This window comes from Electrona antarctica (assembly GCF_951216825.1).
Source record: "Electrona antarctica genome assembly, chromosome: 11".
Lineage (NCBI taxonomy): Eukaryota > Metazoa > Chordata > Actinopteri > Myctophiformes > Myctophidae > Electrona > Electrona antarctica.
The window spans coordinates 52280586-52300800 of record NC_136792.1 but is presented as its reverse complement, the minus strand read 5'-3'; the positions used below and the strand labels follow the sequence as shown (position 1 = coordinate 52300800).

Genomic DNA, 20215 nt, shown 5'->3' with positions numbered 1-20215 from the left:
CTGTAACGGAGTAAATGTACGTCACTTGTATAGCCTTCTCTCTAGCTTTCTCTGCTCATTATCTAGTGTGAACTACACGCAACAGTCTTTAAATGAAAAACAAAGAAAACTGCGCCCAACGTACTCCACCAATGAAACAGACGTCACAGGATACACCTGTGCCAGGTCTCCCTTCTAACCAACTGCATCTCAACTAAACTAACTATAACCCACACAATAACCCAAATAAACAAGTATAACCTCAGTAACTATTACCTAACAATACGCTAACCAACCTAAGAGTAGCTATTGCAACGCTGACCACATACAGTTGGGTGCCACCGATATTGTCCCTTATCATTTGACCCATTTAGGCCTGACCTCAATTTTTTTTTAAATCCTTCTAAATCCTCCAGTTTTCTGAAATAAATATTTTCACGATTTTTCAAAAATAGCAGATCTACAAGCTCATAGCGCGCCACCGAGTGGCGCGCTATGAGCTTGTAGATCTGCTATTTTTCAATAGCTAAATTATAACAATGTTTAAAACACCAAAAGGGGTTCCCGCCCAAAATGGGTTAACTGTCCTTTTGCACAGATCACGCAAACCTCAGCAAAAAGAAAAGGACAATATCGATGGCCTCCAACTGTAGGTCTATAGTGTCCTTTCCAGGACTCTAGTCACGCTACAATACACAACACTCACAGCTGGTATAAATGTTTATTCAACACAGGTCAGTGTATACTATCTTTTGCCCTGGGCCAAACAGAGTGCATTAGCATTTGACAAGGTTTGTCTGGTTATATATACAGCATTATATTCAGAATTGTACACAGATTACATAACCTCAGCTATATTAGATGACACTCATAGTGACTAGTGATTTACAAGTAGCCTACAAAGGTAGCCTATACTGTAGAATATGCTTCTGTATCTGTATCATCAGCATTGTGAGCAGCTACTAGCAAGCTACACGAGGGAAGTGTGCTCACTGCTCAGTTTTTTTCAGCAGTTTGTAGTTCTAAGAATTGGCATAGAAGGTCAGGAGGAGGTGAAGTAAGAGGCTGGTGGAAATGTATGAGAGTGCTACGATGAGCAGCAGCTACAGCCACGTCACCAGGAATGTCAAGACACACACGGGAGATAACAAGGATTTATATGAAGCACATGTTGAGTAGTTCTTTCTTTCTTTCTTTCTTTCTTTCTTGCTTTCTTTCCGTCTTTCTTTCTTTCTCTCACTCAAATGCATCTTGTCTCAAGTCTTATTTTATTTAGATTTTGTATGAGGTTGTTCAATTTATGAGGGAGTTTGTAGAATTTCTCAATAGTTTAATGCAGGGGTTCTCAACGTTTTTGGCCGGGGACCCCCGAAAATGCTTTGGCAACGTCTCGGGACCCCCGCCCCGCCCCCTCCCGACCCCCAATATAAATTGACTGCTACAATAACCTTAAACCATTTTGGGCGGGAACCCCTTTTGGTGTTTTAAGCATTGTTATAATTTAGCTATTGAAAAATAGCAGATCTACAAGCTCATAGCGCGCCACCGAGTGGCGCGCTACGAGCTTGCAGGTCTGCTATTTTTGAAAAAAAAAATCAATTTTTTCTTTTTTTTTTAATTAATTTGGGGACCCCCTAAAATAATTTGGCGACCCCCCGAGGGGTCGCGACCCACGGGTTGAGAACCCCTGGTTTAATGTACAGTATGGGTGATAATCTGTCACTGGCCTCAATACTGACTGCAGTCGCTGTACCGCACTGTTGTGACGAAAAGAGAGTTGAGCCAGAAGGCAAAACTCTCCGTCTACCGAGCAATCTTCGTTCCTACTCTCACCTATGTGTCATGAAGTGTGGGTCATGACCGAAAGAATAAGGTCGCGAATACAAGCGGCCGAAATGAGTTTTCTTCGACGTGTGGCTGGCATCTCCCTTAGAGATAGGGTGAGAAGTTCAGTCACGCGAGAGAGACTCGGAGTAGAGTCGCTGCTTCTTCGCCTGGAAAGGAGCCAGCTGAGGTGGTTCGGGCATCTGGTTAGGATGCCTCTCGGGCACCTCCCTAGGGAGGTCCTCCAGGCACGTCCCACTGGGAGGAGACCCCGGGGCAGACCAAGGCGCAGTTGGAGGAAACACATCGACTCATTGGCCTTGGAACGTCTCGGAATCCCCCAGGAGGAAGTCACTAATGTTGCTCTGGAGAGGGAAGTCTGGAGCACTCTGGTGGAGCTGTTGCCCCCGCGACCCGACTACGGATAAGCGGTTGAAGATGGCTGGATGGATGGATATATATACAGTATATATATATATATATATATCCACAGTTTGACTATTAGTGTACTTATAGATACAGTAACATGTGTGGTGAATTATGATGATTGATGAAGAGAATAAAGGTTCGGAGACCAGCCACTTGTATCAAAAGGTTATTATTTGGTTACATCCACAAGTGTGAACGGAGTCTGTCAGTTGGTCAAATCGTTGCACATTCTGTTATATGGTCAGGAAGTACAGGACAGGACAGTCTCCAGCATTTAGTATTTATACAGAGCTGCGTAACATATTGGATTCAGAACACGTACCTCTAACTATCCCATAAGTCTTTCACCTCAGCACAACCTTGCTGGACCACATGCCAGTTTCCATGGCAACCATCCATTTTAATCTATAGGAAATCAATCCAAGTGTCAGAGTGTCCCACGAGAGACTCAGAGACCCCTTCCAATATACTAATCATCTGGACTGGCTTTGGCAACGGGTTTTAAGTTATTCTACTGCATTGCGGCACTTTCTGGAGAATGCAAACATCCATTATAAAGTTGTGTTATAAGTATCATATCAAAGTATCCTGATATATACCACACATGCAACAGCGGTTAAAGCACTCATTATAGGATTTGAAACCCCATAGGTTGGAAATGACCATTGAACATGCTAGATTTGCGTCTGGCAACCCACACAGTTTCAGCGTCCCTGTCTGCTCTACAGTGATGTATGTATGTTTTCCCCCACATCTGCACTTGGGCAGGTTTCGTCTAGCCTGCTAGCCTGGTTCTCCCCCCAGCAGCCATAAGGTCCACTTCCTCCATGCACACGGCATGCACGTGTGAATCATAATACTTGCCCGCCTCCTCCCGGAGCTGTCTTCTCCTGTGGTTGATCTGTTTCTCTCTTTCTCTCTCTCTCACACACACACACACACACACACACACACACACACTCTGGGCTTGTTGACGACATCTACACTGCGGAGTAAAGCAGAAGTCGCGGGCAGAGACATTTCAAAACCAACATTGTCTTCTCTTTATTGTCTGGAGATTCTTCAGTGAGTGTGGCAGTCTCGTCGAGAGCATCATGTGGGACGCCGGTGACTTAATGGCTTCAAGTCAGTGACCGTACGTGACTATAGAGGACTCTCTTGTGAAGGTTGTCCTCTTCCTGATCAATAACAGGTGAGGACATAATCAATAACAAAGTTGACAGGTGAGGACATCGGTAACAGTAACGGAGATGCATGAGCATGTGTTCAAAGGTTTGTGATATAAGAATATCACGTGTTTTTTTTGATTGATTGATTGATTGATTGAAAAATGTATTAACAGTTTGTAGAATTACAAATTGGTTGTTTCTAGTTAAGTCACTGAATGCAAGGACAAAAACAGAATGAATATCAAGTACAGCAAGTTGTTTCTAGTTGAGTCACTGAATGCAAGGACAAAAACAGAATAATATCAAGTACGGCAGTTCTTTCTAGCTGAGGAAAACAGAATAAATAATGGAAAGGTTCTGAAAGTTGTATAGAAAATTCTATAAAAAATATTGGTAAAAAGCAATTCTGTTATTCCAGTTTCTCTAGTCCCCAATAAAACGCTGTCAATGGCATGCCTGTGGTTGTATGAATCACAAAGAAATAACATAAAAACATCTATGGAGCTATGGCTTCTTCTCGGCAGATCTGAATGTTTTTTTCCAACAATATCTCACCAGTTAATTACCACAACCATGCACAGAATGAAATACATCTTGCCAAAAGAATCCTGGAAATGTACTGGAAAACCAAGGTCAATAATGGCACACGGCCATGGTATTAGGGAGTGAATGTAGGAGGTGGAAGTGCATTTCAAAAGAAACCCATTTTGAACATTTTGTAATGTTCTTTGCCAAATAAAAAGGCTTTTCTTCACCTCACTGGAACAGAGTGCCTTGGATCCTCTTCTTTATTGTCATGATTTAACCTCGCCAACGAGCACCTGTATTCAGTTCAACAAACAAAGGACCACAGCAGCGCTCCCTTCCTCTATTCAACCCATTTTGAACAGTATTTGACTATTGACACACATCCTACTTCTTGAAATGAGGGCCTGAGGTTTAGCTGATGTTCAAGTTGAAGCATTTGTGGTGTCAGACTGTGTAGCAGCAACAAGACATAACCAGATTTGACACCTAAACATGGCTCATTGTGTAAGAGAGACCGAACTTGTAAATACCTGGATAGATAGACCTTTATTGATCCTGCTAGGGGAATTTTTTTTGTCATGGTAGCAGTTACGGCACGCAAGTTGTATACTGAAAAAGAGATACAATCAGGACTATATAAATGTAAGTGCACCAACAGCATATTGACATGCGAACAAGAAGGCACTGGAGCAGCTCAGACGATTTAGGCCCTTATTTTATTAGTAACAGGGTGCAGGTAAAAAGTGACAACGTTTCGATGTGTCAATTACATCTTCGTCAGGTCATGGATAGATAGCATAGATAGCATATTGACAGTATTAAGAGTGGCATTAACAGATATAAATATAGTCATATGTGTAGGTTATGATTTATAGAACTGTGTATACGGTACATCAGTTGACATGGAAACCGATAAGGGAAAAGCCCTGGCTGGAATAGAAAAAAGACTTGTTTGAGCTGCTATCTTTGTCACTGACTCACTTGTTTAATCAGATGTGATAGTTGATTCTATGTATTTTCTTTTAGTCAAACTAATCATAGTCTTATTGTTTAGTAAAAGGTGAAAAACAATTTGTTACACAGTTATTCAAACAAGTCTGATTGGTGAGAAACTTAACTGTGAATGTACACACACACACACACACACGCACACGCACACGCACACACACACGCGCGCGTACATCGTGTGGCCACTTGAGGCTATGATCCGATCCTTAATGACTTCTCCATTATTGATTTTCAATTCAAAAGCCTATCTGTGCAGGCAATAATGGCATTAGAATGCATCCTAGCCCTACAAACAGACCATAGACCTTCCCTGAGGAATTGAATTTGACACAGAAGATAGCCAATAGAAAAAAGAAAAAAGAAAGCTATTGAACTATCAAATGATTCTGAGATAGTGGAAGAATAGCCTTGGAGACAGAAAAGTAGCCACAGACAAAACAAGACACAATATGAGTTACCAGTAAGGAATTCAACATTTCCTGTCAAATGTAAACTACGAAATACACAATAGTTATGCAAGACATAACTCTTCAAAACCTGAACAGCTCATTCTTGCCATTCTTCATTTAGATACGAGGATATGATGATTAGAGTTAGCCTTTGTTGGAAATGATTTCTCGGGAATCTCCATCAGGGAGAATCCAGTGAGTCAGTACTCGGCACAAACGTAAATCTTCCAAGTTGGTTCGTGATGACGTTCAGGTATGCATGCTGGTCATCATGACCAGTATTTTTCAGTAATGTCATGAACCCTATTCTGGGCATAGGAAAAGAGAAGGGAACCCGCACACTCATATGCTCCAAAAGGTTTATTTATTGACGACGATAGAAGTGTCTATTTGTACGTCTCTAAATGTTTTGATGAATTGAACATGGTGGACCCTCTTGTAAACAAGTGTAATGCTTAATTGGGTCGTCCACTCACAGTTAACAGCCTTTGTATTGAGTTTGTGCTTGAAATGTACTGTAATTCTGCAAACTGTTAATAAATATTTCAATCAATCAAAAAAAACGTTTCGAGCCAAGGCAACTTTCCTATGTCACTTTTTGAACCCAGCACCTCCACAAAGTGATGTGCGTATTTTACTATAGTTCGCCTATTCTGGGCATGCCATAATATATAGATTTGGTGAAACTATAGCACATCTACATGCTCATGAGCTAAGCTTGTTTATCAGAGCTATGTTCAGTGAATAGATCAGAATACTAGAGAGAAAAAAGAAGGGGGCCAAATATAGATCCCTGGGGGACCTCGGTCAACAACCTCTACAGGTTGTTGACCGAGGTCCCCCAGGGATCTATATTTGATACTGCTAGAAGTGCTAGACTAATAGACACTTGTGCTTTCTAAGGGGTGATTTGGGGCCCTAAGGATGAATACAAAATTAATATCAACATCCTAATACTGTCCAATACTTAGAAAGGGAGGGGAGTTGCTGTCAAAAACACTTTGTGTTTGAAATAGACACTTGTGCTTTCTAAGGGGTGATTTGGGGCCCTAAGGATGAATACAAAATTAATATCAACATCCTAATACTGTTTGATATTCAGGATGTTGATATTCATTTTGTATTCATCATTGGGGCTCCAAATCACCCCCTTAGAAAGCACAAGTGTCTATTTTAGGGGTGCCCAAAGGAGATAGAAATGTTATGAAAATAATACATCCAAATATGTGAATGAAAAGTATTGCTCTCGATCCCCCAAATTGTAATAATTTTGACAACCCGGAAAAAACTTCAGAATTACTGGTCTGCTTCGCTATAAGCCATAAGCTAGCAGCCGCCGTGTTTTCCTTGCGTATACTTGTTAACATACATGATTGCTGCCTTTGCTGCAGTTGACAAGGACTTAGAAAAGAGAGGAAATAGAAAATGCAAGGAGAGGTGTTGTGAAAGAGGGACATCTAGAGGCTGAATGTATTATCTCTTGCTATACAGATTCTAGCAGGCCTATATAAAATATGCTCAAGTACTGTACTAGTAATACTATAATAACTAAGAGACATTGTACAGTAATTACTTATTTTCCACTGCAGTGTTGTCATAGCTATATTACTGTATATACACTGCACTGGAAATAAATTAAAGTGACTCGTTGTCTCCTCCTGCAGGCTGATGGCATGGGAGAGAGTATGTTTTTCACCCTGTCCGTCCGTCCGTCCGTGTTTTTGCTAAATTCTTATTTCTACCTACTAGAGCAGGGGTTCTCAACGTTTTTGGCTGGGGACCCCCGAAAATGCTTTGGCAACGTCTCGGGACCCCCGCCCCGCCCCCTCCCGACCCCCAATATAAATTGACTGCTACAATAACCATAATAATATGAGATGAGATGAGATGAGATATACTTTATTGTCCCACGAGGGGAAATTTGTCTTGGGCAAAAGTGCAGTAGTACATGACGCTTTCCAAAACAGAAGACAATACACAATAGCAGCAATGTACAAGTACAGTATCACAGAGTATCACAAGAGATAAGTGCAAAAATGCAATCAGAGGAGGTATATAAATACAAGCCTAGAGTAATCACAGTTTATAGTATCACAGGTGTAAGTGAATAAATAACTGATGAAGGTAGAGACAATACACCATAAATAAATACTGAAACCAGATGTAATCATTAGGGAAGGTGTATGCATGTACTATGTGTACTATATGTAAACTCTTCATTTCCATTTTCCAGCCATTCAGTTGCATATTAATTATTTGGGGGACCCCCCCCAAAATAATGTGGCGACCCCCCTGAGGGGTCGCGACCCACGGGTTGAGAACCCCTGTACTAGAGAGTTGCCCCGTGGGGCCTCTACGGTGGTGCCTGTTGGGCACTGGTCTACTTAATTGGAAATGCATGCCACACCCAGATATTATGTCTGTGTCTTTTTTATGCCCGACGTCAGAATGATGTCAGATTTCTGTACGTGTCTCTCTGTGTCCCTTTATTCCTAATATATGGAGTTCTATGTCAGCCATGCCCAAATATGGAGTGTTGGGATGTCAGAACAGGCCATCTTATGGAGTTCTGTGTCAAGGCATACCCAAATATATGGAGTGTTGTGAGGTCAGAACAAACCATCTCCATATGGACCCTGCATGGCAGGGGCCCGGTCCAGAGCCCGGGCAGAGGCCTTTTTGGGTCGGTTCTAGACAACCGTGGGTTCCGACCGACTCGACACTGGGCACTGCACTCCCTGTGGTGGTGTGGAACGCGTGGCACGGTTCTCGAGTTACGTGGATTACAGACGTACACACGTACACAATATACACACAGAGACTTGGTGCATAGTTAGATAACTGCACCGATCTGTGTAAAACCTTTGCCCTGCATTTTTCACATAGATCTGCCTTTTATAGCGACCATCAGCATGCAGACTGACTTATGTAAAACACAATTTTGATATTACTCCTTCAGTTATTTTATCCAAATTTCACCCAAATCGGTATACACATGATCTCTATAGTCATGTTATCAACACGGATCTGTTTGATTTTTCATATTATTCCATCCTGATTGGCTATGATTGATGCACCGATCTGCGTAAAGGTTTGTAAAAAAAAACGTCAGCCCTGTATTTTCAAATCTGCCTTTTATAGTGCCACCAGGAGGCCGACTTATGTTTTTTTTATATATATATTAGTCCTTCAGATGTTATCCAAATATCACGCAAATCGGTACAGCCATTAGCCTGACACACAGACTGAATTTTCATTTTGTTTCACTTAATTATTCGCCAGAACATTTTTTTCAGACCAATTATTTGTTTACAAACATTGGGACTGGGCACACGGGTGACTGTTTCATGTAATCAATTCCCAACAGATCTCCAAACCTGTTGTTTTGGGGAGCGCTGGTTTCAGTCCATTCAACCTCGTCTTGTGAGTTGGCTAGTGAGGTGCACCCTAGGAGACATTTATACTTCAAAGCCCAACAGTATTGCGCACAGAGAACAGCTGATATACAAGCTCACATCGCATCGCAGATGCGACTGTTGGGAGCGTAGAGGTCTGCGTGCGCGACACCATCGCGGGACGAAGCATAAATTATACTTGATGGGCTGCAGGTGCGCGTGCAGCCGTGCACAAATAGGCTCTGCTGCCGTGTTCATGAGCGCGACACGGGCCCCCATGAGGATTATGAAAACTATTCGTCCCTGCCTGGCCTACAGGGCAATTAGGCTCCGTGGTGGGTTCGTCTAGTGTCATGTGATCAAGACGGATCTGTGTGTGTTTTTTTTAATTGTTTATTCTATCGTGGTTGGCTAATGGCTAAGATTGACATCTGTGTGTGCATGTGGCCCGTTTTGAACAAAATGCCTCGAATCATGAACGCGTCCAATTGCTGTGAAACTTTGAACACACATTTCCACTACATTGAGGAACAATTAATGCCACTCTTTTAACATTGACCTATTTTATTTATTTATTGTTTATATTACGCCTACACAATTCGTCCAAAGACTCACAAACGTTCCTGACCTGGTGGAGTGTGGAGAGGAGACCTGTGCTCTGAGGATGGAGCACTTTTTCTAGTTGCTCTAGTAGAGTGCCAGTGATCACCTAACCTGACTCCGCCAGATGGGGCAGCAGAGAGTACACTGGGTCCAGGAGGGGGGGAACCCAGTGTACTCTCTGCTGCCCCATCTGGAGGAGTCAGGTTAGTGATCACCCTCCCTTGTGGCAATGTTGGCACCTGTGCCTAAGGTTGCCTACCCCTACTGTGACACATTTTATTTCAATTAAGCATTCATGCAAGCATAATTCATATATAAAATAAGGGAGGAGGGGGAGAGAGTGAATGTTTCCTTATTTCTGTCATGGACCGGTCTGACTGTCTATTTCTCTCTTTCTGTGTCTGCCTCTGGCCATATTTTTGCCATTTCACCAGCCCAACATGCCCAGTACACACCTGTGGCCACTCCTCCAATTAAGCCACCTACTACATGAACTCATTAACAAACACACTGCCATGCAGTGCCAGCTCATACTTTGACATGATGTACTTTGCCTGGAGTTTTTGATTGTTTACCTGGAACTTTTTTAATTTGTGGACTGCCTACTACTGCCTGAATTACTTGGTTGTAAGTTTGCCTTTTCTCCTTAAGCTTTATTATTAAATACTTTGATTGAATTGATTGAACTCTTCTGTTTGCATGTTGCAACTTTGCCTTTGGGTTCAATTCACTCTGCATTTCCTGACAATTTTGTCTGAAAAAATGTCCTTTTTCTTCTCTACTCTCAGATTCTATTAAACCATATGGTATCAGAAGAAGTCGTTACATTTAGTAAGAGAACACACGTACACTAGCTGCAATTTGCAACTCTAGATTGTTTTTATAATGGGATGAATCTAGAGTTGCGGCTACGCGTACACATCAAATACTTTGTTCTCCACACCAGAACAGATCATAGTGAGGATGGGATCTAATTTCATTCATATTGAAACAAATTGCTGTCTTCACTAGAGTGAGCATGAGGAAGTCATGACACTCTAAACGGAAGAAATACTTCAATCCCATAGAGACACACAGGGACTACAAATTTCACGCCCCCAAATGAGACAACGGCCCCACTTCTGGTCCGTTTCAACTGTGTACTGCAGCTGCCAATGCAATCCCTATGAGAGGCATCATGAAATACCCTAATTTCACTGGTTCATTACTGAGGCTATAGCGATTTTTTTTGTGTTCTAATAAGTGTCCCATGTTTAATTTGTCCTTTTCAATGTCACATACCTGCCATTTCAATATACATCCTACAATGTACTATAATATACTCCATCAGTTTGTGAAAAGTGCTAGCATTGTAAATCTCAAGTCAAAGTGGTCGCACGGTATATACGTCACGGATGCATCCCTTGAGGTTTTCAATACCCAGATATATTTGTTGTATTTCGTTTTATATGCTATGTATTTGTTGAAAATGATCTAAACAGCATCTTGCAAGACTATTATTAATACTCATCTGGAGAATTCACTAGCTAGTTGAAAATGTCAGGATGTCACTCCTCCATTTAGCTGGGTTATTTTCCCATGCAACTATTCAGCAAAGTTAATTATACAACAAGTTGACAGCGGTAAAACACACCGTCGGAGCTCCATGGTAGGTAGAACATATATAGTAAGCCTGTGACATGTTCAAAATATAGACATGAAATAACAAAGTCAGTCGGAAGAATTCCACTCTTCAAAGTCGGCGCTCGTAGCCTCGTAAAGGCAGTGACGTCCCGTAAAAGCGACAGGTTCTCTGTCTGCCGTCAACCCTCTGCTCCATTAACATTATGGGTAACTCATTCAAGTGGTAAATTAAATGTGAAATACATCCTCTATTGAGAAAACAACAATATATGTTGACAAAGACACTTCATACATTTGGAAACATATTTTTATTCAAATCAATATAGTCTTCATTTAATTTCATATTATTTTAAAAGTAGGCTAACTACAGTTGAATTTCAAAGGACTTCTATGGGCTGGCCTGCAGTATCCGTGCCAACGGACCAGAAGTGGGGACGCTGTCTCATTTGGGGGCGTGAAATTTGTAGTCCCTGTGTGTCTCTATGCAGCTAAAAGCCATTACTGCACTCCAATCCGCAGAGAGGGTTCTTGCTTAATGTAAATCGCTCAGGATTAAGAGCATCTGCTACTAGGGTGGCCAAATGGAGCCCAGTGAGTCATGAATTAGGGAGGAGTGATGTATTTGACTATTCTAGAAGATATTACAATAGCTTGAGCTAATAATTAACCCAATTGAGGTCCCCCTCTAAAATGAGATGAGGCAACTCAAGAGGATTATCCTTTCAATACAGGTATATATAATTAAATTACCTCTTTGTTCTTACAGGTGAGCCCCTATCTGGACTGTGGCAACAATGAACAACTCAACAAACCACTCGGTGTGTGTCCACATCGAAGCCAGCGCTATCAGTGACTTCCTGATGTCGGTGTATATCCTGGCTTTTATCTTTGGATTGATCTTCCACGTACTGACTCTGGGCCCCATCTTCCAGCAAGTGAGGAACCAAAATGTCCTGGGCATCTTCCTCCTCAGCCTGTCCATCTCCGACCTGCTCTTCATCTTCACGCTGCCCCTGTGGATCAACTACTACCGCAACGACCACCACTGGAAGCTGGGCCCGGTGTCCTGCAGCATCGCCGGCTTCTTCTACTACTCCAACATGTACATCAGCATCCTCCTGCTCTGCTGCATCTCGGTGGACCGCTGCCTGGTGGTCACCTTCCCGCTCCGCTCCAAGACCCACCGCACGTGGCGCTACGCCTGGGCCCAGTCGGCCGCCGTGTACGTGGTGGTGGTGGTGGTGCACGTGCTCATCCTGTACTATGACAACCTGAAGGACGCCCACGACGAGGTCAACAACAACGACCGCTGCTACGAGACCTACCCCATACAGACCAACATGGCCCTGTTCAACCTGCTGCGCGTGGGCCTGGCCTTCGTCGTGCCCCTGTTGATCCTGGCCGTGAGCTACTGGAGGGTGCTGGCCACCGTGGGCCAGAGCCCCGGCCTGAGCGCCCCGTCCAAGAGGAAGGTCCGCCTGCTCTCCTACGGCGTGATCGGCATCTTCTCCGTCTGCTACGCGCCGTACCACATCCTGCTGCTGGTGCGCTCGCTCGTCTTCTACCTCAGCAAGAGCGTGGAGGCGGGCGGGAAGTACTGCCAGTTTGAGGACAAGATGCACTTCTACTTCTCGTGCACGCTGGCGCTGTCCAGCCTGAACTGTGTGGTGGACCCCGTGCTGTACGTGTTGGTCAGCAACGGCGTGCGGGCGGAGGTCAAACAGTTCTGGAGTGGCAATAAGAGGACACACTCGCGACAGGCCTGTCCGTTAACGGCATATAACACTACTCGAAGGTCCACTGATAACTTAATATGAAGGGGTGTGTGTGTGTGTGTGTGTGTGTGTGCACGCACGCGCGTGTGTGTGTGCGCGTGTGTGTGTGTGTGTGTGTGTGTGTGTGTGAGACGTGTGTGTGTGCAGTGGCGTGCACAGATAGGCACTAGTGCTAGAGCACCCTCTGCCCTTTTGGCAATGTGCCCTTAAAAAAAAACCAATGTGCCCCTTTGTACAGTGTACACTGTACAGTATGTGGACCATGGTGACATTGATCAATTCTTGATAAAAAGCTTCTAATATATTATTTAGGCCCCACAATCTATAAATCTCACACTATTAAGGCAACCGGACGGTTCCACGCGCTGCACAAGGTGCCCTTTTTTCACTTGAGCACCTGCCCCTCTAAATGTCTGTGCACGCCACTGTGTGTGTGTGTGTGTGTGTGTTTATGTACGTGCACTTGTGCATGGCTGCTTATATGTAGATAATCTGTGTGTGTCGTGAGGGTCTTGTTTACATGCCCGTCGTCAACCCTTGTATCAAACAGGCTGATCATCTGAGGAAGGAAGACCTCTACCTTTTTATCTGTGTTTTTAATATCCTGCACTGTGGTTTGAACATGCATCTCAGTCCGTGCTCTTTAATTGCGCCGTCGTCCTATAAGCTATTCTTCCACATGGATGAGCTCCTCAAGGGGTCACCTCTTCTGGTTGGGGCTGGACTCTAGTCTGGAGGGCCCTTGTGTTTTCTGTGTGTGTGTGCGAGGCGCCAATTTAGCTAAACGCATACCCGTCCATGATGAGACATATCAAAGGCTGCCAATTACTTAGCATGACAGTGTTATTTAATGTATGATACATATAATGATTGTACTAGTAAAGATAAATAAATGTGAATGGAATACAGTTGTTTACAGTGCATTGTTTACATTCCGTCCCCCCTTTTTTATGTGAATATCTGTTTTTTTCTATGGTATTAACAAGCTTAGAAAATGCTATTGCTGGCTGAGGGGGTGCATACTTGGTTAGACATGGGTTAAGGTTAGGTTTAGGTGTGCTGCCCCGTAGGAGGTTATGTTTAGGGTGAGGGTTTGAGATAGGTTGTAATTGTAGGACTAATGACTGGTCTAACCAATGACTAGTCTAAACCAAAAACTGTCTAAACTAAGTACTGCACCCACAGCTTGAGTTTGCTGATTAAATACACGGCCCTTTGTCTGCATTGTCAAATGTGCCAGCAGCACATCCAGCCAATGTCATGTACAGTGTTGATTTCATCGACTAAAACTAAGATGAAAAATGTTCGTCGACTACCTTTTTCCACTGATGAAAACCAAACTAAATAAAAACTAAGCTATGATGACTAAAACTAAGACTAAAAATACTGATAATTTCGTCAAATAAAAACTAGACTAAAATGTTAGGAAGGGAGTAATGGACTAGTGGACAAGAGATCCAGTATACGTCATTTTACAATTAGTTGCATGCTGAAAATAATCTTTGACATGTTTCATAGTTTTAGAAATATAGTGCTTTCAAATTTGAGAAATGTATAATGGGGCTCAATGGCAGATATTAGCACGTCAAAAAAGCACTTTCACCTAGAAACTCCATTCACACTTTTTATAATTCAGCTTACTGTGGGCACACATGCTGGAACTTTTTACTTTGAAATGTTTTGTAGTTTCTGAGTTATTTAACTTAAACGCCCAATGCATTCTCAATGGCAATAGCACAAACTTTGGCATGTTACTAGTCCTACATACTTACACCTATAGAAACCCCATTCAAACCTATTTAGGTTCATCTTACGGTGGACATGTTTGCCTGAAAAGGAATCTTTGAAATGTTTCATAGTTTTAGAAATATAGTGCTTTCAAATTTGAGAAATCTATAATCAGGCTCAATGGCAGCTCTATGGCACGTCAAAAAGTCACTTTCACCTAGAAACTCCATTCATACTTTTTATAATTCAGCTTACTGTGGGCACACATGCTGGAACTTTTTACTTTGTAATGTTTTGTATTTTCTGAGTTATTTAACTTAAACGCCCAATGCATTCTCAATGGCAACAGCACAAACTTTGGCATGCTACTAGTCCTACATACTTACACCTAGAAACCCCATTCAAACCTATTTAGGTTCATCTTACGGTGGACATGTTTGCCTGAAAAGGAATCTTTGAAATGTTTCATAGTTTTAGAAATATAGTGCTTTAAAATTTGAGAAATCTATAATGGGGCTCAATGGCAGCTCTATGGCACGTCAAAAAGTCACTTTCACCTAGAAACTCCATTCACACTTTTTATAATTTAGCTTACTGTGGGCACGCATGCTGGAACCTTTTACTTTGAATTTTGTTTAAATATAATAAAAAGTAGGAGATGCCTATTTTAAACATTAGGCAGATGTTTGCTCCATACAGCCAAGGCGATGGAACACACCAAACATGACGCCAAGCAGGGCTGTGTTCTGGATGAGGCATGCAGTGATCTCTCTTCTGCTGTGGATGCTACATACCAGGGAGGAAGCCTTATCCTCTAATGCAGGAACCTGTCCTGGGGGAACTAGACCGTGACTATGTGACTATGTGAGTACAGTAAATACAGTAGAGTACAGTAAACTAAATCATTCATGTTAAAAAATAAATAAAACAGAGCAGCTAGAGTAAAGAGAGAGCATACTCAGTAGCCTAGATAAAACATAAAATCACACCTGTGTGAAGTGAGGGGCGCTCTTATAAAACAAATACAGACAAAACAAACATTAAACTCTGTTTATTGTTAATGCCATTTAATGTTTGTGTTAGTGACAAAACATACATTAAACTCTGTTCATTCTTAATGCCATTTAATGTTTGCGTTAGTGACAAAACAAACATTAAACTCTGTCCATTGTCAATGGCGTTTTTGAACATTAAACCGAGGGGCTATAGCGCCCCCTCAACAATGAAACATAAATGTAACCCACATTACATGCAGAGACCAGAGAAGACGACTAAACAGTCTCATGGACTGCAGCAGCATTTGTCTTTAAGAATGTCCAAATTCAACTTAAGAAACGGCCAGTCATATTAAACACTTGAACCCTATTGCGTCCAGGGCATATCAGTCATATTAAACACTTGAACCCTATTGTGTCCAGGGCATATCAGTGATATTAAACACTTGAACCCTATTGTGTCCAGGGCATATCAGTCATATTAAACACTTGAACCCTATTGTGTCCAGGGCATATCAGTGATATTAAACACTTGAACCCTATTGTGTCCAGGGCATATCAGTCATATTAGGGCATATCAGTCATATTAAACACTTGAACCCTATAGCGTCCAGTGCATATCAGTCATATTAAACACTTGAACCCTATAGCGTCCAGTGCATATCAGTCATATTAAACACTTGAACCCTATAGTGTCCAGGGCATATCAGTCATATTAAACACTTGAACCCTATAGTGTCCAGGGCATATCAGTCATATTAAACACTTGAACCCTATTGTGTCCAGGGCCTATCAGTCATATTAAACACTTGAACCCTATTGTGTCCAGGGAATATCAGTCATATTAAACACTTGAACCCTATTGTGTCCAGGGAATATCAGTCATATTAAACACTTGAACCCTATAGTGTCCAGGGAATATCAGTCATATTAAACACTTGAACCCTATAGTGTCCAGGGCATATCAGTGATATTAAACACTTGAACCCTATAGCGTCCAGGGCATATCAGTCATATTAAACACATGAACCCTATTGAAGCTTCCAGGGCATATCAGTCATATTAAACACATGAACCCTATTGAAGCTTCCAGGGCATATCAGTCATATTAAACACTTGAACCCTATTGCGTCCAGGGCATATCAGTCATATTAGGGCATATCATAAGGCAATTGACAACAGAATACTTTTGTTAAGCTAAATCTCATGGTCCGTGGCTCAAATGCTGAATAAATAATGGACCTTTTTGATATGAAAAAGGTTGAAAATCACTGTATTAGAGCAGTGGTTCCCACAGTGGGGACCCCTCAGGGGTCCTTGAGGGAGTTCCAGGGGTCCCCATGAGCTAAATGATAGTTTGGAACCAAATGGACCCTTATGGGTCTGTAACTCTGAGAGTGTACAAATGGAACCAAATGGGTCCATCTGTACACTCTCAGAGTTAAAATACCATTGATTTTACAATAATATTGTAAAACCCCAATAATATAAAAGGGGGTCCCAGAGATAGAAATTCCATTAAATGGGGGTTGGTAGACTAATATGCATGTCAAACTAGGGGGTCCTTGAAATGAAAATGGTTGAGAATCACTGCTAGAGCCGTAAAAAAATTCTAATGGGGGTCCGTGGGCTAATGAGTCAATTTGGGGGTTCTTGAGGTGAAAAAGTTTGGGGAACCTCTGTATATGAGCATCCAGAATGCAGATCTCCTTTGACCAGATTAAGGTGTCCTCCCCAGGTGAACAGGTATGGTCTACAGTTGCTTCAGGCCAGCCCTCCAGAGGTGTGTGTGTCTGAGCTTCAGCGGAGAATCGCCGGTGTTGCTGGCGTCCAGGGTGTCCACGACCTCCACTTCTGGCAGCTGACAGACATGTGCACGGTGGCCTCCGTGCACGTGCACTGCCACTGGGACTTTCAGACTCACAGGTGGAAGTACTAAACTAATTAAAGTTGTAGGGCAGGCTATGCTGTTTGTTTGTCGTCGTTACATTAGAAGTTCTTTTGAAGCATTGGTTTTTAATATCCACTCTGCTGAAATCTGTGGGATATGTCACCACTTGATATTGTCAAGTTCATTATTTATTATACAAATACAGTATCATACGCACAATGTGGGTTAGAAGCATGGTTTTGAAACATTACTAGACTAAATTGAGGCTGAGAATGGAACTTTAGAACATAAATAATTAGGCTAACTGCAGTAAATACTGTAGAATTCTTGTATGCTTTTTTTTCTCCTCTGGAATTTGCATTTGATAGATATAATTCAATAATTGTGTTGTGCCTACAAATCTAAAAGTGATTCATTGTATCATGTCCAGATGTGGCGATCTGATTTCTGGAGTCACGAATGTGTTAAAGAGCGTGGGCGTAACCTGCTGCACAGTCCAACCAGAGTTTCTACCTTCATCCACGACCTCCAACAGCGGTGGAGACATCAGCAGCCGCCCCGTCGTCCACACAGAGCAACCCTCGTCGTCTCCCACCCTGGCTTGTAGCCTTGCCTGTGGTAAGGTCTGTGCTGGGAAAATGTGCTGCTCTCTGCCCAAAAAGGAACCCTGCTGCAAGCCACTGGCTCCGTCTGCTGGGGAAAGTGAGTCTGGGGAAAGTGAGTCGGAGCCCCAGATGTTGGTCATTGAGAACACTTTCCTGTGACTCCAAGTTTGAATCAAGAGTTACGATTGCTACTAAAAGACACCCCAACCGTGCCACCGTTAACCAAGATGAGCCAGTGTTGGTGATTCTGGTGTTGAGCTTTTTGTTATGTTCACCTACATTCATCTGTTGATACATATCTGGCCAAGTGTAAACACCAGGCAGCTGGTTTTTACCTTCAGCAGAACAGATAAGTACATTGTGTGATGATGGCCCATGGAAACATATGCTGAAGAATGAAATCACACATTCCTTTTAGCATCGTTTGGTATGTTTTATTCCTTTTAGGATTGTAGTTTGGTATGTTTTATTCCTTTTAGCATTGTTGTTTGGTATGTTTTGTTGCATTACAATTTCACCACTTACATAACATGTGGTAGACTGGTAGTAGCATTGATAACCAGGGTGATCCTTAAAAATAAACGTCTAACCAAAGTGTGTAAATGCTTCTTTATAAACCTTTTGCCTTTTTTCCTCCATTTAAATCAACAGTATAGATAGTACAATGCCATGACATACTCAAATCATGATCTCACAGGGCTCTAGGGAATGTTCCAAGTCCTAGGTTGAGGAATTGTGCAGGCAGTGGACACAAGGAAAACCAACATGCTCGCTCAGACTTGGATTTTGGTGTAGTCCGGCAGCCGATAGGCTTCTTTTGTTTAAAGTGGGAAGTTTGGTATATAGTCTTTTTTATATTGTCTATATACATGAATCCACTTGCTGACTGGCTGGGTTTCTTGTGACCCTACCATTAACATCCTATGGCAGGCAACATTGTCAAACTTTCCTTATGCTTTAAGTAGCATGTGGCATGTCAAACTAGGGGATTTTCATGATTCTGAATCCATTCCAAGCATTCGTTTTGCACAAAAAACACGCTTGGGCTAACAACGGCCATAGACGTCATGACAAATGTTATGAGGAGTGTATTTTGTGCAAAACTAATGCTTGGAATAGATTTAGAATCGTGAAAACCCCCTAGTTTGACATGTCACATGCTACTTAAAGCATAAGGAAAGTTTGACATTTGCCTGCCATAGGATGTCACATGAAACCAATAAAAAAAATTGCCCAATAGTGACAGACGGTCAGCAAGTGGATTCTTGAATGTATAGACCAATATAGACTATACCAAATTTCCCACCTCGGCTGCTGGACTAGTACATGAGGTGGTGGCAACATAGCTCCCAGCAAAACACAGCTTATGATGGTTGCTGGTTTTAGCTGGTCTGTCTTATGAGAGGCCCTGGCATGGTACTACATATTTTCAGGAGTCCTTGAAGTGATTAAGAACCACTGTTAATGTTGGACTGATGCATTACATCAATACACAGCTCGCTTCACCAGGTAGCCAGAATAGCCAATCCCACCCAGTCACCTATGGCTAACAGCCAAAGTAAAAAATAAATACCTTGATAGGACCACTTCACACCAGTATAACCCCAAATGGTGGCAGTAATGCCTTGCTATTACACAGTTACCATCCACTCCTGGCCCACATGGGCGAACTGTGTTATAACTCATCAGCCCAATACTGTAGGTGCAGCATAGGGGGAGTGCCACCCTCTATACTATTGTGAATATTTAAATTGATTTATGCCCAATTCAAAGTTACTTTATACTTAGTAGCCCGACACTCTGGCTACTATGTGGAACATAGTTGTAGGCCACTTGCTGGTGTAACAGCATAGCTTGGCTTTGTTGGTCATTCCAGCCAGTCAGCTGGTCGACCAGCAGAATATAGCTTAGCTGACCAACTATACTGACAGACCAGCAAGACCAGCCTGGTAAGCCAACTAAAACCAAACGCTGGCATTTGTCACTTTAAGTTGTACTATACTTACAATAGAAATTGTGTGTAACTACATTGCCCAAATGCCATTCTAATGCAGTTCTACTAGAAAATGCGTGACAGTTTGAAGAAATGCCACAGAAATTTTAAAAACCATCATGTAATTCATCCCAACTACTGTATAAGTGTATATGCCATGCATTTAGACTAACTTAATGCAAACTTGTTACTGTACAAATGAGGTACTCATTCACTATACC

At 42.3% G+C, this 20215-nt stretch overlaps 1 protein-coding gene across 1 annotated transcript; it reads left to right on the top strand.

Annotated features, from left to right (window-relative positions):
* Positions 1-9832: 9832 nt before the first annotated feature.
* On the top strand, positions 9833-13703 carry gpr184 (G protein-coupled receptor 184). The gene is made up of 2 exons (XM_079514461.1): positions 9833-10011; positions 11774-13703. The coding sequence occupies exon 2, from the start codon at positions 11802-11804 to the stop codon at positions 12822-12824; it is 1023 nt and encodes a 340-aa protein (XP_079370587.1). The 5' UTR covers positions 9833-10011; positions 11774-11801; the 3' UTR covers positions 12825-13703.
* The last annotated feature ends 6512 nt before the right edge of the window (positions 13704-20215 follow it).